This window comes from Notechis scutatus, chromosome 6 (assembly GCF_049901735.1).
Source record: "Notechis scutatus isolate UNSWTSFEM ecotype Mainland chromosome 6, rNotScu1.2, whole genome shotgun sequence".
Classification (NCBI taxonomy): Eukaryota; Metazoa; Chordata; class Lepidosauria; order Squamata; family Elapidae; genus Notechis; species Notechis scutatus.
The window spans coordinates 52,966,523-52,991,765 of NC_142014.1; the positions used below are offsets into that span (position 1 = coordinate 52,966,523).

Genomic DNA, 25,243 nt, shown 5'->3' on the forward strand with positions numbered 1-25,243 from the left:
ATACTGTTCCAAGTCCTGTAGAAATTGAAAAAGACCTGAAGTGGTAGGTTAGCAAAAAGTAATTGCCATGGACTTGCAAATCACTTGAGCTTTTGGGAGAAGGGGTTGAAAATGCTGGCATAAATACATCATGTCAGCCTTTGAGTAAGAACAAGGAACTTTAACACGGATTTCCAAACAATTCCCTGGATACTGTGAATATTTGCATACTGAGCCTCTGTATATCAATCTCCCAATCAAGCAATACCTATTTAGGTTGGCATTAATTTCCAGGATGAACAGATACCTTGGAATTCTGGGACTTCTACTGCTTGTTAGATGGAAGTCCAAATTTAGAGGTAAAGATGGGTGGGAACTGACTCTTCAGCATCTTATGACCACAAGGGGGCGGTAGGGCACAGATAAAGAGTTAGGTTTTTCTCTTCTACATACTTTTTGTGTAAGAGAGTTTATGGGAGATGATTTCCTTTTGTCTTTCTTCCCATGCACACATATGCAGAGAACATGCTCTTCAGCTTTCCTCCTGGTAGCATGTAACTAAATAGGTGCTAGATTTTGCTTACTCCAGTATGTCCTGCAAATAATTTCCTTTTATGTTATAGTTACCTGTTTCACTCATCATTGTTCAGTTGAGGTTCTTGTTCTTGAGAATGCACAGAACACTTCTTCCAACATTCCCATCACATGGGGAAGCCACTACCTTGATATTTAGACATGTGCCAAATGGAAGCTACATTCCACCTCAAGAAAAAGATACGATTATCTTTGCCAACAATTGCTGTATCAAAAGAACCCTGATTTCATATGTATACTTTCTGCAATTGCTAGATTTGACCAAGTTTTAGAATAAGTGAAATGATGTGCAGTGATGGAGGGCAACCAAGACAAAACAAAGAACAAGGGTGTCTATGTGAAAGCTGATGTCCATGCGGGGGCAAAGGCAAAATTAAAGGACACTAGGTCCACAAAATTGAGAGTTCTAAGATTTATATTTCACCTTTATTCTTTATAATTCAAAGTGGCATACATAACCCTTCCTTCGCCTATTTTACTACTACAAAAGATGAGCGGGCTGATGACCCAAAGGCACCCATCGGACTTCAGTCCTAATGAAAGACAAGAACTCATGGGCTGTGTTTCTTTCCAGCTTCTTAACACTACACTAAACTAGCTTTTCAACCTAGTATGCTCAACAAATCTGGTTTTACAGTATAGTAATGAACAAAGCAAAACTATACTTAGCTGCAGCTTGATTATCATTCTCTGCCTTGATTGGTACATTTTCTGCTGTTTTGTCTTCTATTTCAAATAAAGCCACTCTGTTGGTGATCATATTTAACCTCAGCATGGTGGTGGAAAACGGCCAAGGGGAAGGAAGATGCTGAACTATCCCCATTTTGTGGTCTTCCTTATTTTCCATCTCTATGTTTAAACGTTAGAATGGGAAATTCATCCTATATTCTTTTTTCTCCAATCTACAGTATGTGAGATGATAAATTGTGGAGGTAAGTAAATTTTCTACCAATCATGACTACAAAGTTTGATTAATATGTTCCATTACAATTTAATGCCTGCTCTGGTTTAAGTTGTTATACCGCTTAACTATAGCCTAATTTAGCAAGTACTGTAGTTCAGATCAGGTCATCCAATTATCAGTGAGTGAATGATATGGAGTATTTAGTTCAAATCTGGTGGGCATTTCTGTCAGGTGGCTATTCAAACTTGGCTATTCTAGCCAAGAAAACTTACATGACTGGTTGGTGCAATAATATTAAAAACTGTAACCAGAGTTTTGTACCTAATAAGGTTTTTGACCCTCTTCTGGAAAAGAATATAACATTTTCTGAATATATTGGGATCACTTACTCATACAATTTGGCCTGAAATTATCAGTACTTGACTCCCTTATATGAATAAACAGGTGGTCCTTTGGTCTACTTCATGATTAAGCATTGATTGGACACCTTAAACATGGGTATGATGATCTGACTACTGATCACATAAAAAGAAATATGCTGCCTTTAAATGTTTACAAGAAGAGACAATAGGATAATGTAATATAATGGTTAATATTATGCCAACCAGAAGTGGAAGCAGTTAAGTCTCATTGCCCTTATGACTATTTTGAATAACAGTTGCCAGCAAATTAGAGATTATAGTTTGGTAAGCAGCTGAGCATCTTTATAATAGAACTGCAGAACTGGAAGAAAGTTGAGAAATCATCTTTCAAGTCTCTCAAACCTAGCAGCTACAATGGTTGCAATTCTAGCAATTACAACTTCACTAGAACTTCCCAGCCTCTACTTAAATGCCAAAATAATCAACTCTATTGTCAAGCAATTCTTAACTCTCTGGCAGTTGTCCCTAAATGTTAGCTGGAATCTGCTTCCTGGCTCATTTTTTGTATGTTAACAATTTTTCATATATTTGAAATCAACAGTATCTTCCTTTAATCTGTTATTCAAGCTAAATGTACCCAGTTGAAAGATCTTCCCATCATTTTCTTTATCCTCTTTACATTTTGTCAGTTATGTTTGTAAAATGTGAAGGACATGCAGGCAGGAATTTCTCCAAACAAATATGACAATAACAAAAATTAAACCTGGGACATGGGATATGCTTTAGTTTGGAGCTATCACATTTTCTGCAGACTTGTCTGATAATTGAACATGACTGAACAGAAGGGAAAAATGCTTTGTAGATGTTCGTTTCAAAATAATTATAGATCTCATGAGATATCAGATTAACTCAGCAGACTAAATAATTTTTTTAATGGGGGGATTAAGGCAACACAGTATTTGTACATATATTTCAAACTAGCTACCATATATGGCATTCTTTTTCATTCTTTTTTTTGGGCGGGGTGGGAACTGATCTTCCAATTAGGAAAACATGTTACTTTATTCCCAGTCACAAAAGCCAGGACTGTAAATATGGATTAATCTCCAATTAATTGTATTGTAACTACCTGAGCCATCTTTCTCTGCTATTTTTCTGAAAAGGGCAACATGTCCAATTTTCTTTTTTCAATAATAACTTCTGTTTTTCCCTTGCAGTTTATTGTTAATCCTGCTGATCTAGAACAAACTGACCAATGAAAATATATTTTGGCATGGGTAGACAAAACTATCATTGATCTTCTACATCAGAATTCAGGATGTTATTGATCATTTGGCACTTAGACTTCTATACCGTTCATGGTGCTTTGCAGCCCTCTCTAAGTGATTTACAGAGTTAGCATATTGCCCACAATTATCTGGGTCCTCATTTTACCTACCTCAGAAGGATGGAAGGCTGAGTCAATCTTGAGCCAGTGAGAATCAAACTCCTGGACTGAACATTGAGTTAACCTGCAGTACTGCATTCTAACCACTGCGCCACAAAGCCACGACTTAGGATAGAATAACAGAGTTGGAAGGGACCTTGGAGGTCTTCCAGTCCAACCCCCTGCTTAGGCAGGATACCCTACACTACTTCAGATAAATGGTTATCCAATCTCTTCTTAAAAACATCCAGTGTTGGAGCATTTACAACTTCTGGAGGCAAGTTGTTCCACTGATCAATTGACTTATTTAAGTCAGCTATTAAATCTAATCAAAATAATTTGAATGCACTATTGATCTATTACAACAAAAGAAAAAGTTGTTTATTCTGTAGAATTAATTAAACAAAATTGGAAAGCTATGGAGGAAAGTTATATTTGAGGAAAATGATTAAATGCTATCAACCTTTTTTTTTTTTTTTAAAACAAGTTTTATTAATTTTTAAAACACACAAATTATCATTATTCATTACATGTTTAAACCTTTTTCCATTGTAAATTTAACAAGTCAGATAAATTATGATTCTGTTTTAAACCATTTCCATATAATATACCAAAACCTCTTATTCAATTTCTCTTTACTTCTCTTTACTCTTATTCAATATCATTATTATTATTTCATCTGATTCTTTCTGACTTAGTTACCATTATTCTCATTCTATATTTCTACAAGTTTTTACCAATTCTCCCCCCAAAAGACATATACACACAACACACAAAACATAAAAAAAATCTTTTGGAAAGTAACTTGGGCCCAGGTATCTCTCTCTTCATGGACTTCAATTATATTCATGCTCATCTTACATATCATTACTTATTTTATTTACCATTCTAAACCTTCTATATTAACTTCTCCACATATTTCACACTTCTTAATTCTACCTTAATTAATCATCTTAGTTTAAATCATTATACTTGTATCTTTTGTCCATTTTTATCATCCCTTTGTCTCATCCCTTATGAAAAAAAAGAAAATCAGTTTCTCCTGAAATCATTAATCAGAGTATGATGCCTTTCTATCTCCCCCTAAGTTAATCAAATTAATCTTTAAAATAATATCTAATACCCAATCAGATTTTGCTTGGTACATTCTATCTAACTAATACATCCAACACAATTAAGTGCATAATTAGACAATAAATCCAAATATTAAAAAGAAATACTATAATAAAAATTTTATAATAACATCAATACCATAATTTTATTAAACTCTTTAATTAAAACAATATTCTAAACCTCTCCTATTATTAAGTTTTAAAGCCAATCATTTTTAAACATTTTAACATTTTAATCTCTTATCAACTCTTAAACCATTACAATACTACCATCTCATCTTATGTACCTTGCAAAATCTTTTTTTTTTTTTAAAAATTATACTTTATCCATTATCCATAAAAATTCCTTTTTCCATTTAATTTCAAAACATTGTAGCTTTTCTCCACCTTTTCCCTTTCTTTCTTTTCCCAACAAACCTTTCTACCTCCCTTCTTCTAGCCTCTGCCTTACCGGCTTCCCTTCTCTGTCGTATTTCTTTTCCCCTTTGTTTACAATCATCATATTGGTTTTGCACTTTATTTTTCCCTTTCTTAAATGTTTTTGGATCTTAAGTCCTTAAATCCTTTAGTTTTCTTCTTTTCTCTTCTCTTCTTTTGTTTCTCTCTTCCTTTTTCTGGATCAAATTCTGAGATTCATTAAAGATGGCTCCTTCCTTTCTTTCTTGTTCCTCTGCTGTCTTCATCTGTTGTAATTTTTGTTGATAATTAGTAAGCGCCATTTCTAAGAAAGGAAAGCTTCTTCCACACCATTTCTTAGTTCCTCAACAGAAAGAGCCATTATAAATCTTTTCTTTTCTTTTCTCCTTCTTTCTTCTTACAACAACCAGAATATTCAAAAAGAAAATAAAAAAGATAAAACAGTCCCAAAGTTATCAATCAGTCCAAACCAAGGCAGAGTTCTCACTTTCTCCTTCTGGGGTAATATCAATCAAAGAGAAAGAAAGTCCAAATCTGTTTAAAATCTTATTACAATATATTCTAGTCTTCAAATCCTTAAGGCATCTGCTCCAACAAATCTTAGCATACAAATATTTTCTTCTTAATCCTCTCTCTTCCTCACTCAAGCTTAAAACCAATTTCCACCTAAAAAATAGGTTTCTTAATATCCAGTTATTTATTCCGTGGGAAAAGAGGGAAAGCTATCCTTTCAGCACCTTCAAGCAGCCGCTTTTCCTCTTCTGGCAGGTATTATTCAGAGAATCATACTTTTCAGGAATTTTATTAAATATGTCTTAGAGTCCTAGGAGCCAAGAAAACTTTCTCCTCTCAATCACTTTCTCCACTTCCTCCTGCGCATTCTTACCCGGCTGCCAGCTTCTTTGTGGCGGCCATTACGGCCGCCGCTGCACCGTCCTGGGAAAAGGGAGTTCTGCCGGCCAGGGAGGGAGTCTGCAGCACCCCAGTCCCTTCTCCGGATCCCCCTACTTCAGCTGCCCCTGCCGGGGCCTAGCTCCGTACCCGGCTGGGTGGAGCCCCAAAACGCAACTAGCGGCAGGGATCGCGCAAGCTTCGCAAATCCCTGCCGCTCGCGAAGCCGACAAACCGGAAGTCCCTAAATGCTATCAACCTTTTGAAGTGGGGAGCACTATGGGAAATGATTTTTATTAAAAATTAAAATAATTTTTATTAACACTTAAACAAGAAAATAAAAGTCCCCATAAAGATGGATAGTTAAGAAATAGGAAATGTAAATAAAAACTATTACAAACCAATATAAAGTAAGAAAGAAAAAGAAAAAAAGTGCAATAAAAAATTGAAAAATGAAGTGGCTTCCAATATTCTTCAAAGCAGTTATTAAGTAGAAGTATGTTATGATCTCTCTAAAATTACAATATATTCTTTCTATAATCTCTCCTGTCTAATCATCAAAACCATAAATAACTTCATTGTATTCATGTTTATGTAAAAAGTGCATAAGAGGCTTTCAGTCACCAATAAATGTAGATAATCTCTAATCAAAGAAGTCTATCCGTTCAACAAGATCTATAAATTTCACCAACCACAGAGGTACTGTCAGATCTTTCCATCTCTGCACATATAATAATCTTGGAGTAATTATATTGCAGCTCCTGTCCTCTAGAACATGGGTCTCCAACCTTAGCCACTTTAAGACTGGTAGACTTCCAACTGCCAGAAGTTGAAGTCCACAAGTCTTAAAGTGGCCAAGGTTGGAGACCCCTGCTCTAGAACAGCATCCCCTGGAATTATGCATAGTTGCAAAAGACCTGGAAGACCCTTAAAACCTGGTTCTGTTAGGTTTAGGGTTCCTGCTGAGACCGGCTGAGTTTTTTTCCCTGAATGTTGGGACTGCTGTTTTAGTCCAAGCAATCATATTTGTTTCAGGGTGATTTTTGTTAAAACACATGGATTCTTCCTCAAGTAAGGAATCTGAGGACCTCCAGATTATTCTAGGCTTAAATGACCTGAACCTTTATCCATTAATTTTTCATCAGTTTCATACTACAGTGATTGCAAGTTTAATTTCCTTTTGTGCTTTCACCGCCCGCGGGCCAGTTGTGTCACATTCTGGCCCCGCCTCCGCCCAGTTAAGCGAAGGGGGGAAAAGTCACAATAACATCACATGACACCGACATGACTATGTGAGTTTGACACCCCTGTTTTAGAGTATTTACAGATTGTAAACAAAGCAAGGTGCCAAGCGCTCTCCAGAGTGCTGATTGCTTTGGCAATCTCGTCCAATATCTTTGAAGCATATCAGAGCACTTAATTGCTATACATGGTGTCAAGAAAGTGGGCAAGTCATGACAATAATCACTTCATTATACATAAAGAAGCCTGTACTGTTTTTAAGCATTAGGTGCCACTTTCTGAATTACAAATAGTAGTTTATGTGATAGGATCACTATTGGATTTTAAAGAGCTTTATCCACCATGTGATGTGTCCAGTTTGATGCGTATGGTTGCAAATACATGCTGGATCTGATCAAGTGCATGCATTAATCAAGTATGATAGAATTTTTATTATTTCATATTACTTGAATTTTTATTATTTCATATTACTCCCAACATACCTTAAAAAGGCAGTTGTGAATTAAAGACTTATGAGGTGCCCTGGGAGATCAAAATATCAAAAGACAATTAGGTCAGGAAGCTCACAAACATGAAAAGGAAAGTCATAATCTTTTGCTTTCCAGCATTTGATGTACAGAGTAGGCAATCAACAATTTTGGGAGCTACAAATAGCCATCAATTAATAAAGTCATTAATCATATACTTATCTTTGAAATTTGTTCAGTTCCCCCTTAAAATAGTCTAAATTGGCATTTATCACTGTATTTGATGGTGCCACGTTCCAAATTATATATTATGTAAATAATTTGTACCTTTTATCAATGATGAATCTCTGACATTTAATTTTGTATACAAACATAGGTTCTTTTCCTTAACAATAGTAGAGGTTGAAGGCATCCACTCAAATGTGTAGAGATCCAGCTTTTAACGGGAAAGAAAGAAGGAAAAGGGAAATACATGATTTCCTCTTATTTACCTTCTTGTTAAAGGTTGTACCATTATTTATAGGGTATATGTTATTCCAATTCAGAAATCCTAAATGACATACCCACATACAGTACAAACAGTAAGATTTTTAAAAAAGTATAAGGAATAAGGGAGCATCCTAAAATGTTGAGCACTCCTTTTTTTAGCTTTCCAAGATCCTTTTTCAGATGGCGTACTCAAAACTAAACACTGTATTCAAAATAATGGCTCATTGCACTTTTATATAATGATATTACTTACACTGCTTTATTTTCCATTTTTTCCCTAATGTGTCCAAGCACAGAATTTGCTATTTAACAACAAATAGTTGGCTGGTTTATTCACTATGGATTGATGGCTAAAAGAAAAGTAATATGAATAGCTTAAATCTTCATTGGTTTTTTGTTTTTGTTCTCTTCTGGTTTCCCACAATGCAGACTTAGTATAAGGCAAATAAATGCCCAACAAATAAAGATACAGCAAATAAATGCCCAGAAGTAGGATGAGGGGGTTACTATTTAAAAGGGAGAGAATGTATTATAGTAACGCGATATGAGCAAGCCTACTCTACTTTTACGGATAAGAGGTCTTTGTTTTGCTTGTTCAATTTTAACGAACGTGAATTTCAAGATCAAATAAAACCGGCAGACAGCATGACAAATCCAATCTTTGAGGCTCAGAATAAATTTTGCTGAAGCCACTTTTTTCCCCCGATTTCATAAATGTTTTGGACTACAACCTCTTCATCTCCCGGCAGGGCGTCTGAACGGCAAGACAAGCCGAGAATCGAAAACATGGTTTGAATCTCAGCTAACTGGGCTGAACGAGTTACGTGCCTCTAAAGCAGAGACCTATCTGGTAGTTAATGCCTTCTGACACCTATTTGTATTTTATATGAATAACATCAGAAGTTGTTTTTTAATTGCTACAGGAGAAATCACCACTGCACGGAGGAGGAGGAGGAGGAGGGGGCAGGAAATGACAGCTATGAATAATGACAGGCGCTCGCCGAGAAAATGGAAAGACTAGCAGGAAACCTACTGGGGGAGAGGGGAGAGGAGCGGGCACTACCCCTGCGAGCGAGTCCACTATGTACTTTCCTATTCTCGCTCTTCGCACGTCCACGTCCTTTTTTTGTGCTCGGAAGTCAACAGCGCGGCCCCTTTAAGAGCCCGCGCTTGCGCCCTGTGGGCTTTTTCCCGGGTGGGTGGGGGCGAAGGAGGCACGGACTCTCTCAAGAGGCAGCGAACGTTAAACGGAGGGGGAAGGCTGTTTTTTTTTTTCTCGCGTCACGTACCCTTTCCTCCCGCCGCGTCCCTGGTCGCGTGCGTTCGGCGGGCGCGCGCGGAGGCGAAGATGGCCTGCACGCGTGCGCCGGCGCATTCTCGTCCCTCGTGCGTGTGCACGATTCAATCGCTCTGAGCCGCCGTCGCGGGAACACCGCCGCCGCCGCCAGCAACCCGCCTCAGTCACTCAGCCAGCCAGCCAGCCAGCCCCGAGAAAGGGGAGAAAGGGAAGGCGAGGGAGCGGGCGGGATTATTATGGGCTGTGGGTGCTGCTGTTGCTGAGGCTGAGCAAAGATGGAGCTCTCTGCAGTGGGCGAGCGGGTCTTTGCGGCCGAATCCATCATCAAGCGGCGGATCCGAAAGGTGAGTTGCGGGCCGGCGGGGCTCGGCTTGGGGTCGCTGCCGTTGCCACCCTCTCTAACCCGCTCCTTTTTCCTCTCTTTCCCCCCTTTTCCCGCTCTCCTACCCACCCACCCTCCCTTCTTTCCGCCCACGTATTTTGCAGGGACGCATCGAATACCTGGTGAAATGGAAAGGCTGGGCCATCAAGTGAGTTGCTGCCTTCCAGCCTCTCCGCGCGAAGCCCCGTTCCCGCCTCTTGGGGCCTGGCCGGGCTGGCGCTCTGCCCTTCCTCCTCTCTTGGAGATCAGACCCACGGGGCCAGTGGGCGGTTTGCTGTCTCCTCTCCCGTCCCCCCCACCCCACCCCACCCCACCCCGCAAACTCCTCGGATGCGAGTGAACCCCGTGTCACCCGCTCTGTTCGTCTGAATCTGTGCAGGTACAGCACTTGGGAACCCGAGGAAAATATCCTAGATTCTCGCTTGATTGCAGCCTTTGAGCAAAAGTGAGTTGAAAGTCTTGAAAATCAGAGGAGGAATTGCAGGAGAATTTATTTCCTGTAGTCAGGAAGTTAACATTGTTTATTTTAGAAGAACGTTCTCTTTTTAATTGTTCATGTTTGGGCGTTTAAAAAAGTTTAATTTCTTTTTCCCACCTCAACAAGGGAACGTGAGCGTGAGCTTTATGGACCTAAGAAGAGAGGACCTAAGCCTAAAACTTTTCTGCTAAAGGTAACTTCTGTTTAATAACTTGATGGTTGATTAAAGTTTTGGGGTTCTGTTGTCTAAATATTAAAAAACTGGAATTGGAAAGGAATAGATTAAAAAATCAAATGTTATTTGGTCTTCTTTATTATGGTTGAATACAGTCTCTAACTGATAAATCTGACAAACTGTCATTTGTTAAATGTGATGCGTGTGATGAACTGGCACTGACCAATGGCTATAAGCCATCATTTTTAATTTGTCAGACTTTTTTTAAAAATGGCCTTATTTTGAATGTGATAGCTGTTTGATTTCAAAAAAGCGAAGAAGTTACTCCGAATTATCATTTATTATCATTCAAGTGAGATAAGTAGAAAACCCCAGTTTTTTAAAAATGCCAGTAGAAGTGGTAAATAATTATTATGTTATCAAGAAAATTACAAGGACGTTGTCTGCTAGTTTAAGCAACTGTGAGCTGGGCAGCTTTATAAATCACTTAAATAAATAACCAACGGTTTTTTATTGTCATAGATCAGCATAAATTAAAGTCTTTACTACATGTTTGAACATTCACAAGTTATCCCACTGTATGGAGGGAAGTAAGCAGTGCAGTACCAAAAGTTTCCAACCCAGTATTCTTCAATATCTTCATAAATTATTTCGATGAAGGAATAGACACTAAGCTGGCAGGAATAGAAAACACCCCAGAAGACAAGCTTTGCAAAAGGATCTTGACAGACTTGCCCTCTCTAATTTACAATTCTAATTGACCCCAGAATTTCCATAGTAAATAATGAGAGTTGTAAAATTGAGGCACCCATGTGACTAACCTGATTTTACACATTTTTTTGTAGCGGTGGTTAAGGGAACACAGCATCTTTAAGCAAATGCCACAATTGTTAAGCAAATCCTTTCATTCCTATGGGCATTTTTATGCTGGAAACTGGCTGAAAAAGACAGAAACTGACAAAACCCATAAATTGCAGTCATATGACCAGGGTACACTGCAACTGGCCATAAAGGTGAACCTGTTGCCAAGTGCCTGAAATGGGAGTTATATGACCATGGAGTAGGGGGAGGGGTTAGGGTTAGAACTCCACAGCCAGATTTTTTTTTGGGGGGGGTGATTTTCTAGTTTTTGTGGGATCCATCATAACTTTGAACAGTGGCTAAGTGAAGACTACCTGTAATTGATTTAACCTGAACATTAATGATACCATTACAGTCTTAATTCTATATGCTAATCTGTAGCATAGTATTAAGTAGAGAAGATGTGTCTAAAAGATTAATGATTGCTACTAAGTACATTACAATGTTTTAGGACCAGAAATAATATTTTTGCAAATCCTGGAAAAGTACATTTCATTACATTGCTTGTTTTTGCAGTTGATTCATTTTCAAGTGACTAGGCATCATAATGATTGACACTATCTAGAAGAATCATATTTAATCTGTCTATAGGCTGTTGCTAGTTACCCATGAATCAAAGAGTCTAAATATATTTTTCTTGATTAAAATCAAAACAGTTTCCAGATCTTACAGGCAAATTGCCTATATTCCTAATAATTTTGTATGACATAAATTATATTTAATGGTTAAATATTTTTACTTGAAATACTGTTTCTTGTTTTTATCCAAATTTGATATTGTTTCCAACAAATTCCGAAAGGCACTTACGACCTGGTTTTGCCAGCGGGCCTGGGGAACCCAGAGAGGGATGGAACCCATCAAATGGCTAGTGTGATCCGCTGTCGTCAGGGTGAGGGGTGGGAGTTGGTTTTTGGGTTTTGTTTTGTTTTGTTTTGTTTTTTGTTTTCCCAAATTTTGTTCTATTGTACTTTACTAATGTATTTGATTCTTTTTGTTAGTTCTTATTGTTTTTATTTTTATTTTTTGTTTTAAATATGATTTTACATTGTGTAAGCTGCCTCAAGTCGCCATGGGTGAATAGGCGGCAATATAAATCAAATAAATAAATACTAGTATGGCTGCCTAGAGTAATCCCACAGCAAGATAGATGGCAAATAAATAAATAAATAGTAGTATTTATTTATTTACCCCTGTCTCACTTCTCTAGTGAATAAGTACAAGCACTGATTTGATTGGATGGTCTGAAAAATGGTCTGCATGAAAACTCCAGTGATGTCAGGATACTTTTGCTAACAGTATATTCACAGAAACCGCTTGTCCTAAGAACTCTTAATTTTATAAGCCTCACCTTTGTGTTTTTTCGAATTTGGGCAAACTAATTTGTACTGTATTACTGTGCTCAAATGTATGCATCAAAGTTAACTATCTAGTATCACTCTTAATTAGTAAACATAAACCCTTGACTCTTTGTGTTCCTTAACATCCTAATATGCTAAAAAAAAAATGGAAATACATTTCATAGAGTGTAACCATATCATGTTTAGGTTAGACTAAGCTTAGGCAAAACTGCTTTGAACTACAAGGAAAGCTGTATTTGAAATCCAGAACTCATTCTTCACTTCATCTTTTTTGGCTTTGTGTTTAGAATTGTATTCCCAACTGTAAGGATCCTGGACTTCAGCACATAGAATATATTTTATTTCAATCTAACTCCATGTTTTTCATTTTATCCCATCTACTGCAGGCTCGGGCCCAAGCAGAGGCCCTACACATTGGGGATGTACATTTTTCTGTGAAGCCCAGTTCTAGCACATCCTCACCGAAACTGCACTCCAGTGCTGCAGTGCACCGGCTCAAGAAGGACATCCGAAGATGCCACCGCATGTCTCGGCGCCCATTGCCCCGCCCGGATCCACAGAACAGTGGAGTGGGTGGGAGCACTGGCCTACGCCCTCCTGTCTCTCCTTTCTCAGAGACCGTACGCATCATCAACCGCAAAGTGAAACCTCGTGAGCCCAAGCGTAGTCGTATTATTCTCAATCTGAAAGTCATTGATAAAAGTGGCAAAGGAGGAAGTGGGGGAGGAAACTTGGCACGTTCTAAGATCCCTTCCCGAAATCGGGTAATTGGTAAGAGCAAGAAGTTTAGTGAGAGCATGCTTCGTAATCAGATCCGCCACATGAAATTCGGAAGCTTCCCTCTGTATAACAAGCCATCTGTTCCAACCCCATCATTAGAGGGGAAGACAGAGGCAGGAGGTTCTCAAGGTGCTTCTTGTGGACTCATGGGCTCTTCTGCCTATGATGCCCGCAGTTCCAGCTCCTCTGACTGCCCCTCACCAGCTCCACACTCCTCATCTGATCCAGATGATTCCCCACCAAAGCTGCTTCCTGAGATTCTAAATCCTGCCATTCCTGACTGGCGTGAATCTGAGGTCCTCGATCTGTCAATTCCACCTGAGTCAGCAGTGACCAGTAAGCAGTCACCTTCCAGAGGGAATGGAGTAGGTCAGATCCCATCATCTCCACTGTCTTCTGACCCAGAACAGGAGGCTAGTGATTGGCGACCTGAAATGTCTCCATGCTCTAATGTGGTAGTTACTGATGTCACCAGCAATCTATTAACGGTCACAATCAAGGAATTCTGCAATGCTGAAGATTTTGAAAAAGTGGCAGCAGCCGGAGGTGGTGGAGGAGGAGGAGGCAGCAAATAAAGAGATGTATTCCTCTTTCACAAATGTTGGGGGAGGGGAGGAGACAAGGAGGCTATACTGCAAGACCATGCATGATATGAATGCTTGCTTTCTTCTCTCCTTTCTCATCTGTTCTTATTTTGCTTGGGAGTTAAGGTGATAGAGGAATGGAAATAGATGTGTTTGAAATTCTCCAATGCCACAGCTGTTAGGACTCATGCTGGGAAATAAATTTTTCCTTTTGTGCATATTTGGAGGTCTTCAAAAAGTGCATCTTTTTGACAGGAACCTGGTAAATAAGAGCTTGGGAGAATGGTGGGTACATTAAGTGAATGATCAATTTTCCCCTCGTGTTCAAAACAAAAAACAAAAAAAAGTGACCCTTTGGCCAAACTCAAAATGAGTTATTTTCCATGAATTGCCACTTTATTCCTGTCACTTTTCCTGTATATTTGTGATTTGACAAAGATAATTAGGATTGACAAGGAAAATGTCACCATAGTTATGGGAAACTGCTACAGAACTTAGAAACCGCTACAGAACTTCATAGGGATTGGATATGACTAATCTTACAGTGCATTTCTGAATGTTGTTCCACTGTGCATGTATTAGAAGTGCAAATAAGGTCGTTCTGTTGCACTTGTAGATGGCTTAGGCCCATTTTCCCTTTTTCATTAGCCTTGAACTGTATCTGTAATAGTTCCTGATTGTAATACATTTTGTATTTTTTTTACTGTTAAGCTAAAGCTGCTTCAGTCTTATGAAGCTTTTAATCTTATCTTGCATCATTTGTTCTTCTTTACATATTAGATGCATGAGTTTTATTTTTTCTGAAACCTTATTTCAAAAAAAGTGGGGCCTAATACTCCTTTAGAAAAGTGCATTGAGATACAACCCACTATACTTATTTACATTGGTATATTTAGTTATATGTCAGCGAAGTAGGAAAAAGGTGCTTGCTTCTTTCTATTTTTCTCTCGGTAAAAGATGGAAGAACATTCGTTTCTGCAGTTCCCAAGTTTTCAAGTTGCCTGTACAGTTGCCAACCAAAGGTGCTAAGAACATATTGTAAACATTTATTATATGTCTCTTGGATCTTGGTATGTTTGTTGGGAGACAGTGTGTATGTTTAGTGTGTGCTTGCCTCTTCCTCCCATCCACCTGCCCGCCATGCCTTCCTTTCATTTAATTCATTCTTATTGAAACCTGAATACTCTGCCTTGTAAGCAAATAATGTAGTTGCTTTTGCTATATTGCCTCCACCTCCACCACCTACAAATGTTCGGAACAATGACTCCATATATTGATGACTAACATTCACTGAAGTAACTTTCTTCAAATTTCCACTTCATAGTTCTTTTGTCACATGTTCCAGCTTTGATGCAAACTTCTCCTCCCCTATACTATGCCTCCAATTTGTTAGTAGTGGCACATGTGGGTATGTATGTATGTAGTGTTGTCCAGCAAACTATTTATACATTGTTATATTATGATGGGAAGGATGTGTATGAGGTGATTCTTAAGGGCTCAACTGCATGCTATGCTGTCACTGAAATAACTAACTCTTGTTCTTAATGGCATGTCTCTTCTCTATGTTCCAGTCTGAACAATTGTCTTTTAAGATTCTGCTTAGGGGTTGTTGTTTTTTTGTTTCATTTGGTTTTGTTCTTTCAAAGTTTATTAGCGATATACGTGAAACCTGGTGCTGCAAATACTGTAGCATTTACTGCTTGATTGATAAGGTTTTAAAAAATAGTGATTTGATTTCATTCTCTCCATTAGGATGGACTTTTCCTTCCCCTGTGTTTTCTTTTTAACATTCTTCTCTTCAAGGACTTTGCAGAATTCCATTTGTTTATATCCATACTTAAGAAGAAATCAGAACTTTGTTAGAAAAAAGATTGAGCTGATGTGTGTTAAGAGTCCTAAATATCAGTGTCTATACATAAATGCCTACCAAAAGCAAAGTTTATGATGTTAAGCATTGTATTGTTTGTGACAGTTTGAGTGCAGTGAATATTGAAGAGATATTCAAGTTTTACTGTTATCCAGTCATCCATTCTCTTTAGTATCTTTTTTTAATCAATGAACTCTACAAAGTGTGCAGGGTTATTACCTCCATGCTCCTCCCACTGATATATAACTCCAAGGCTTTCTGATGTTCCACAAATGTATGCTTTGGAATTCACTGTTTGTAATTTTTTGCGAAGTCAGTAAGACAAGTTGTATCATTGTATTGCCTCAGAAGAATGGGAGGCATTATCATGAGAGTTTATTTTGATGGCTTCAAAGGTGGGTGGGCTGGGATGAGGATAGAGATATATAATAGGGAGAGAACAGGGAGACTTGTATTAAAAAGATTTTAAGAGGAAAAAATAGAAATATTTTATGAAACTTCAAAAGGAAATATAAGGGTGGTTGAATAGTCAATCATGTTCTACAATTGTTTATTTTTGTGGCATTTTGTTAGAAACAAATTAGATAGCCATTGTAAACAGGAATTTCAATAGGAAACTCTTCAGATACTTTAGCACACAATCTCGGCCGATTTCCCCTTGTTCCCTGGAGTCTCTTGTCACTTTAATTTCTGGGAGTGTCCATAGAATATGGTTTTTACCTTTCTTAGAGGTATTATGAAAAAATAGTCATTAACAAACTGGCTGATTTCAACAAAAAGCTCCTCCAAATGCATCAAACAGGTTTTGTTTGATTTTATTCCATCCCGAAAGATCAACTACTAGAAATAGTGGAGTGTGTGCCTGGAGAAAATGAAAGGAGGAAATTAAATAATTTCTCCTTCCTCTTTTATGACCATTTTAACATGAAGATATTGGGTATACAATTTATGCACTAAATACTTGCTGAGGAGGTATATCTGCTTAAAACTAACATGTACATGTTTACTGCCTCTTAAGGCATAAAATTTACTCCACACACTTTTGTTCTTTACTATGATACATGGAAAATAAATAAGGAATTTTTTTTTCCACATGAAAGGTGCTTGAGGAAAAGTCAAAGGCTGAAATTTCTAGGACTTATCACAGGTTGCTTGAATAGCAATTCCTAGACTGCTATAATTGCCACTGTAGCAAGTGTTTAAAAATGAAAAGCAGTAAATTGGGGTAGAAAAATTATGGTCCAAAAGCTGCCTGTGGCCCTCCAGCATTTCTTGGGCTAAAAATTTGGGCCTTTTTTCCTTCATGGTGTTTTAAGGAATGCAATGATTGTTTTAAAACTCAACAAACTAATGTAGCACCTACTGTACTCCTGAGCCCCACCTCTCAAATGGAGCCTAGCCTTTCCCATTTCTGTATGTCACATGTTACATCTGATGTAACTCTTGAGTTAATGAAAATTGCGCGCTCCTTCACTGTAGGATTCCTTAAATCCATTTGGAGTAGTAGCATTTGCAGTTAGTAGATTTGTCTAGTTTTGCATTGCTTGTGCTGATCACTGGAGATTTAGCCAAAAATATTTAAACAAGTGGTGTTTGAGTAAGAAATATCTGGCAGGTTGCTATTGAGCCAGTCTGGTAAAACAGAATATGGTGCTAATTGTTGGTTGTATTGCTATTATCTCTTCTATCTGATTACAACCAGCAGGCTATTTTAAGAACGGGCTAAGGTTGTGAGTTAGAGTAATTAATTCACAGAGATATAAGGGATTTGAGCCAATTTGATGCAAAGAAATGCCTGCTGTTTGGACAAAATAAAAGGAGGATAAATAGCCTCCTAGCAGCTTCTCATTAATTTGAGGGGTTCTGTAACATACCAGCCAAGTTGCTCTTGCCTGTCTCCCAGGAGCTAGAAAATTTCTTCACATCAGAAAGAATCATCTCCTTTAAGGGCAGGGGTAGACCAGTTATGTGTAATACTGGAATGCAAGATTGTTCTTGCCTTAGATCATTTTTCCCTTCCTTGGCACATGCTCTATGAAAGCAAATTGTGTTGATCTTTTCTGTTAAAATGAAACCTTGTTTCATGATGGAGTCAAACCACTAGAGGGTAATATAGAGCTATTGTTGTGTTTTAATGATTTGAGCTTTGTTTATTACCTTGAATCTTAATTTCTCCTTATATCATAAAGCATAAAAGCCCTTCTATGCGTACAGTCTGTGCAAAGATGCCATGTGAGTTGTATGTATCGGTTTTCTTTGTATCTTTGCCATGCTTGTGGCCACTTTTGTTATTAGGAGAGTTTGATGGGGTGGGGGTTGAGAAAGAAGACTAGTTTTGCAAATAAAAGGAAAAAAATAGAAAAAAGGAAAAGTTCTTTTTAAGATTTTTACAGACAGAGGAGGATAGAGATTTAAAAATATTAAATGCAGTAATTGCACAAATGTAGTGATATTAGCTGGTCCTTTAAGAAAAGAGTATTTTTACAATTGTGAGTGGTAGAGGAAGGCATTCAGATAATTTAAATTGGGAAGGAAGAGCAAAGAATGTAAGAAGAGATGCAGCTTCTAAACTGAGGAAGCAAATCCTTATCTTAGAGAAAATTCTTCCTTCTGCCACCCTTAACTTGAAGGAGTAGGGAGAATGCCTCCTTCCATAGTTATGAAGCCAGAATTTAGCCTTGTTCTGTTTGTCAGGCGGGACTATGTGGCATTTTATTATTAACTTGTTCATGCAAGTTATCAGTTGTACTTCATGATGATCTGCTGAATTGAATGGGACATGTTGCTGCTTTGTGGTTTTCAGTAAGATCTGGGATCTCTGACAAGCAAGATGTATGTGTGTTTGGTAGCTGTGAAGGAAACATACCCTTATAATCTGGCAAAATGTTCAGTGATAAAGCCAGTTCATTCATACTGAAGTTGGTATACCAGAAATACTTTTTCTAACCAAATACATCTTTCATACTTGTATAACCAAGATTTTTACAAGTGGGCAATATGTAGCTCTCCTACATTAAGAGATATGATCAGGGCCTTCTTGAAGAAAGCAAAAACTAAAGCAATTTTCCCAACATTGGCACAGTCCAAATGCGTTGGAATTGCAACTCCCAAAATTCCCTGTCAGTCAGTAGTTACAGTCTGAAGAACCACAACATGGGAAAAACTGCACTAAACTAATTCTGATGGCTTGGGCCATGGTGATTATATTCATTGTGAAACATAAGGAAAATGAGATGAAAAAAGTAAGTGTAGCCTTGCAAATGAAATATACTGTTAAAATATTGAAGGAAGATATATAATGAAAGGGTAATATGATGTAAATTCACAATTGCCCAAGATGGTAATTGTATATTTATGTTATCCATAAAAATCACCTGTGAAGTGCTGATTGTAGAAGCTGAGTGTGAACAAGTGCTAGGAAAGAATTCACACAACCTAATGGCAGTGTAACAGTAATGCCTATATTAGATTTCTTATTACAGTCCGTGTAATCTAAATGTGTGAATACCATGTTAGTCATATGGGCAAATACAGATCAGATCATTGATGTAGAAATTATAAGGCAGGCATTGGACAAGAATGGGGAAGAATAGCTGTTCTAGTGTAGTGCTATAGTATTATAATTTTGATCGTTTTGCTTGCATGGAAATTTGCATTTTTGTTTTGGCTCTTAATTTTGAATGTCTCATTACCTGCAACAAGAGTTAATGGAAAACTGAAATCTACTTAAAAAGAAATATTAGATGTATTCCCAAGGAAACAAACTACTGCTCCCTAATGAACCTATATTTTACAGATAACTATTTTTCATCTATTCACTCTTAGAAAAGCTTTTCAGCTATTTTTACAGGTTGAACTATGATATTTTTGCTCACTGAGGTTACTATTTCACTCCATACTAATCAGACTTTCTTATACCCTCTGGATAGATAAGACCACACTCTTAACGTTGAGAAGGCTTGTAATTCAACCTATTTGGAGAGCTTAAGACTAGAGAAGGGAATGCTTCTACAGCTATGCAGCACGTAGAACTTTCTGTGTCTCCTTAAAGTAGCTTTCTCAGTATCATGTGGCAGCTCTCGTGATCTTGGGAAAAGACACAGCCACTTTATGATGTTGCAGACAGATGTTATATTCATACTCCTGAGTGTTCCCAGATACATTCCGGAGATAAATCCAACCACAGCATAGCCTTGAGTTGTTGGTTGGCTTGATACATGAAACGGGCTGTGAAAGATTAAAGTATGGCAACAATAAGCCACTCTTCAGATTCTGTGGATCCTTCTCAAGGGGATAATTTCTTTTGTTGCTCAATAACTCAATCCTGCCCATTTGAAGATTATTTCTCTGTGTATACTATTGTAATTGGTTGTTTTTAATTGATTTTTAAAATAATCTTAGCTGCCCAGAACTGCTGCTTGTGAGGTGGGTGACTATATAAATTGTCTGAAATAAATAATCCCTCTATTTTAATTTCTATTTAAAAGGGATGACTTAAGTATCAGATTTCTCTTTTTCTGTTTAGAAGAAATGTGATTTCTTTGCTGCATTTCCTGCTGTCCACCTTCTATAGAGCCTAGATTTGGATAATTGATATGGAGGAGAAAACAAGATAGTGAAGAGAATTCACAAATTGCCCCTGTTGGGGAATTAAGTTTATGCAGTAAATTGGAAACTGTTGGGATGCAACAGTTCTAGAATTCCTGTTGGGTCATGGGTAGAGTAATGTAATAGATTTGGAATGTATTTCTAGTTGGTCAGGTGTGTCTCTATTCGCACTCCTTGCTTCTTGCCCCAAGGCTTTGCACTGTTTTCCCTGGTGCATTCACGTTCCAGTGTTGCTTGCTTTGCTGCTTTTTTGACTGTCTCCTGATAGTACAAAGTTGGGATATTTTCAGTATAAGTATAAGTATATGTACTATGTATATATAAATAAATAATCCTCCACTTAACCCTTCACCATGCTTTGTGATAACAAAGACAGCTTGGGCCAGTAGTGTGACCATAATTTTGAGAACTAGGAATAGCTAGTTGTGGTCTGAAAGAATGCTGTGATTTATAAGCTGTTTAATTTTATTTTTGAGATCTCCTTTTTCTCTAGCTGAAATTGGTTTTTAGAGGAAGAGGAGAAACTTGCTGTTCTCAGTGCTTATAAACACTTCTGAATATTTATATTTCCCTTTAATATTTCCCTAATTAAATATTAGCTTTCACTTAACTTACACATTGAGAATCCTGAGTGATGAAGTTTGGGATTGGAAAATTCTCCTTCCCCACATGGCTTTTTTTTTCAACGTAATACAATCTCTAATCTGACCTATGCATGATCTGTTTTTTTATTGGCTTAAAGATTATTTATCAGTGTTACTTCTGAATGAGTAAATGATGTGAAAAACATGAAACTGCCTTACACTGGTGTTAGCTGTTTATTCAGTCTGGTTGAGTACTGATTATACTTATGGGCATGATCTCTGTGAGACAGAGAGATTTCAATAGGTGATGCTTGAAATTGAGCTCAAGCTTCCATTCCATGCAAAATATGTTGCTGTTAAGCTACATGCTTCCCAATATAATTTGTATGTTGCTTTGCTTATAACCAAGTTCTGAATATTTTTTGTACTATATACTTTGAGGGAACTTCTAAAACTCAAAGGTAGATGAAGCTATCCTGCATCTATGTATCCAGACTTAATACTGATATAGAATCAGAACCTTCCCCAAGTTTGGTATTTTACAATTGGTAAATTGTACAATTGTTATTCAACATCTAAAAATATTGGATTGTTTATATTCCTTTTTAAATGATTGCTAACTGTAAGCAAAGCTTGATGGAAAAAAATGTCAAAATTAGTTCTTAGCAGAATTCTGAGTAATGATAACATATTTTCAGTATCGTGTATTATTTTAGGGAGGGTGCACAAGGTTTCAAATTTAAAATATTTTAAGTATGAAACAATTCTGACCATTCCAGAGGTATTTTGAAATCAGCGTGAGCTCTTTGATACTCAAGATTTATCTGAATGGTTTCAATTTGAATGGTTTCGAGCTCAAAATAATTCTTGAAAAAATCATGTTAAAGTTGAAACAACTCTTGTGAACTTGAAACTCGGTGTTTCAAACCCCTGTTCGTTATAATTATATGCAATTGTTCTTAATTTGTATAACTTAAAATCCTGCAAGATCTAGATTGGTTTTTTGTGAAATTTCATTCATACATACGTATAAGTGTTCTATGAATGCATATGTACACATGCATGCACATAAGATCATTGAAATGCATAAGGCCTAGTTGTTAAGGAAAAATAATTGCTGAATAAAACCAATGCTATCTCAGTTAGTGTATAACATGAACATGTAATAGTTATGGTATTAGGAAAGCTAAATTTCTCTCGAGATTGACAGATGTAACTTATAGCATCTTCATTATCAGTCCTGTAGAGAGTTGTAGTCCAACAACATCTGAAAAGCCATTTTTTCCTACAGTTAGTGATAGCAATTGTTCATTTAAGTACAAAAATTCTAGTGCTCAGATAAATCCTTTGGGATTTACCTGGTTGCACTCTTTATTCTTCATTAGGGTAGATAAATTTTCCCTGTACGTAATTTTTTCTAAATATCACAGTTAAAATGTTGACAAGGAAGACACATGCCCCAGAGATATCTGGTTCCTGAATCTGGTAATTTTTTAATCAGTGGCCCTTATCTGGCACTTGCCTCATTAGGGCTGCCGAGAACATCTGAATAGGCATCACATTCTTTGCTTGTGAAGATGGAAGACAGCTGCAGTGCAGTTTTACTTACAGTACTTACCAGAAAAAGTACTTTAGGAGAAAGAGACCACATCTAGTATTATATGAATAGGCAAGGCAGAGAAGTAGGAGGAAACAAAGGAGTATACAGTTTTTTAAAATGAATTTAATTTTTGCAGTGAACAGTAAATTATTGTTTAGAGGTGAAGCTGCTTGGGAGATTATTGTAAATGTTTCCTATGATTGAATTCATTCAGATCATTTAGAATCATGAAAAACCTGGTCCCTGGTTTATATAGCACTTAAAAATATTGTAAGCACATAATTTAAACTCTGCATTATCATATTGGCAAACATTTTGTGCCATGTTAAAGGATTCCCCTTTATCTAAGAATGCTTCCCCATTCCCTAGTGATTGATTGTGTCTGTCAGATAATTAACTGTTCCTACTTATAGGAATGACTTGTAGCAGCGAGTATTTATTATTCAGAAGACAATAAGAGAGCCTGATAAGATTCTTTAATTTTGCAGCATTTGGAAATAGTTATATGTATTTACTTGTTTTGTTATAGTTTAAGGCACTTCAACAAATAGGAAATTTTCCATGTTTCATATTTCATTGTCAGGAAAGCACTCCCTGGTTCTGCTGCATTATCACTGTTCTACCAAGCCAATATTACAATTATCTGTATCTGTTCTTGCAGGCTGCAGTTAGTAATGGGAGACAGTCCTGTGGTGTTTATAGGACCTTATCAGCAATAAGGTAGATAACTAAGAAGTTGTTATAGCTGCATCACTCCAGTTCAATTCCAAAAAGGCCTTTTGGAGCATATAAGAGCAGGAATGTAGCACTTCCCTGTATTTCTTTAAAGCAGCCATATCATCTCAGTGATGTACTGGTTCTTTAAAGATCTGTAGAGAGAGAGATTATGTTTTCACTCACATGTTCTCCAAAATACTTTTTTGAAAATGAATCTGAATAGTGCAAGCTTTAATAATTTTAAATCCAAGAGTTTACAGGACCTGAAATGCAAAAAAAGCAGGAATAAAATGATGTGAAAATATGTAAGTATTTTCAAGGGGGACAAACTAAGTACATCAGATTTGCTTCATAATCTTAGTGCTGCCACATAGATATTAATAGAGCTAACAGTAGCTCTAGTGAAGTTCCTGATGTTTTATTCCTTCTAAAATCCTGAATGCTATATTCAAATTTCACAATATGTCGTACTATTTTTATTCAAGGAAAATCTCATACTTTCACATGAACAATTACAGGGAGGCATAGAATTGGTGCTTATTCCTTTATTGCATACATTGTTAGGTTTCTCAAGACCAGGTCTCAATCTTGCCAAAACAGATGCTCAGGTACAGTGAAATCTCCAAGAGAATTAATGGATTTGTGGTCCTTAATAACACATAAGAGTTTTGTAACTTGTTTAGAGTATTAATGTGAGCCTTACAAATACTCAGATATTTGAGTGAATCTACATAAGCTTGGGCATTTAGTTTTTACAAAGTTGAGACCTTATGGTGAAGAGTAAGCTAAAGTTTAAATTTATTAAGTTCTTATCTCTTGGCATACAAATAGGCTTTAAAAACAAGAGCTATATATCTGGTGACTATTTTGTATTATGATAAAAATGCATTTAATGAAACAGTTGTACACGAATTAAATGTTATCTAATACTATGTTGTCTTAATTACTTTTTAAATATAGTGTTTGCATTTGCTTGGTTGCTTTTTAAAATCCAGTGCTCAACTGGCTAAACTGTCTAGAGTGGATGGCTGGGAAGCATTACACAGTGGGTGATTTAATCACCCATTGACATTTTTATTAGAGAAGGGGGTTGCTTCGAGTTTGCAGTGCGGGGAAGTTATGCTAATTATTCTTGTATCCTTGTACATTTGTTCTTTCTGTTGCTCTTGAATATTGTATCAATGCCAGAACTGGGGAATTAAGAAGAGATTACCCCAATAAATTGTTACATTCCAAGCTATCTGTCTCAATTTTATGTTCAACCATCTTGTATTGCTACACTAAAGACAGATCTGATCTCTTGATTTCACTGATTATCTTTTAGCAAAATCGGTCTGTGCTACAGACAATACCCTATAGGTATTGTACTTCAATATACATATAATTATTTTGCCTACAGCCACTTAAAATTAATAGCAATTCTTTTTCCCTCCTCTTCCTCTTATCTTTTGAACCAACAAATTGTTTTATTGTTTTCAGAACACTTTCAGAAGGATCCACTATCTTTTTAATCACATTGATTTGGATGGATTACAAAATTCTAAATCTAACAATACTAAGATAGTATTGACTAGTAAGTATGATATTTTAACCAAATATTTCCTTCCTATATTGATTATTATGTGTCATAAACATACAGCTGTGTATAAAGAAAGGAAAAATCATCTCAAGTTTTACTTGTTTCTCTTCAAAAGTTTATTCTGATGAATACCCTATTTGACTGCAAATGGAAATCTTTGTTCTGTTTTTATTAAATGGATCTGAATTACAGACTATATCAAGCTAATTGTTACTTATTATGATACTTAACCCCATCTTCCCCAAATGACACGTCAACTTCATTTTCAAAAATTAGTATTAATTTCTCTGAATATGGTTTTAGTGGGAATTTAGTGGGAAAACAACTAAATTGCTGCTAAAAACCCTTTCCCTTCTCCCTTTGTCAGAAAAAGATGAATTCAGTCACACATAATGACATACAGTGATCCACTGTACACAAAAATAAATACAAATTTTAGTGTTCATTAGTTTCTTGTAAACGTAGGGATTACCATTTTAGAATGAAACTT

The 25,243-nt window shown here is 36.8% G+C and overlaps 1 protein-coding gene and 1 long non-coding RNA gene across 3 annotated transcripts in view; one reads left to right on the forward strand and one right to left on the reverse strand.

Moving 5' to 3' along the window:
- Positions 1 to 9,862, reverse strand: part of LOC148130225 (uncharacterized) — a 26,176-nt gene extending 16,314 nt beyond the window's left edge. The window contains exons 1-2 of the long non-coding RNA XR_015750116.1: positions 9,682 to 9,862; positions 7,722 to 7,830 (exon numbers count right to left, since the gene is read on the reverse strand). This is a non-coding gene — a long non-coding RNA (uncharacterized LOC148130225). The remainder of the gene's footprint in view (positions 1 to 7,721; positions 7,831 to 9,681) is intronic.
- CBX6 (chromobox 6) lies at positions 9,065 to 24,410 on the forward strand. Of its 2 annotated transcripts, none has more exons than XM_026694862.2 (5): positions 9,065 to 9,524; positions 9,667 to 9,710; positions 9,942 to 10,007; positions 10,167 to 10,233; positions 12,821 to 24,410. In XM_026694862.2, exons 1-5 carry the CDS (start codon positions 9,456 to 9,458, stop codon positions 13,787 to 13,789), a joined length of 1,215 nt encoding a protein of 404 aa, XP_026550647.1. In that variant the 5' UTR covers positions 9,065 to 9,455; the 3' UTR covers positions 13,790 to 24,410. The 2 variants fall into 2 exon arrangements, with proteins under 2 accessions (XP_026550647.1, XP_026550648.1); XM_026694863.2 differs by having other exon boundaries at positions 9,074 to 9,524; positions 12,875 to 24,410.
- The last annotated feature ends 833 nt before the right edge of the window (positions 24,411 to 25,243 follow it).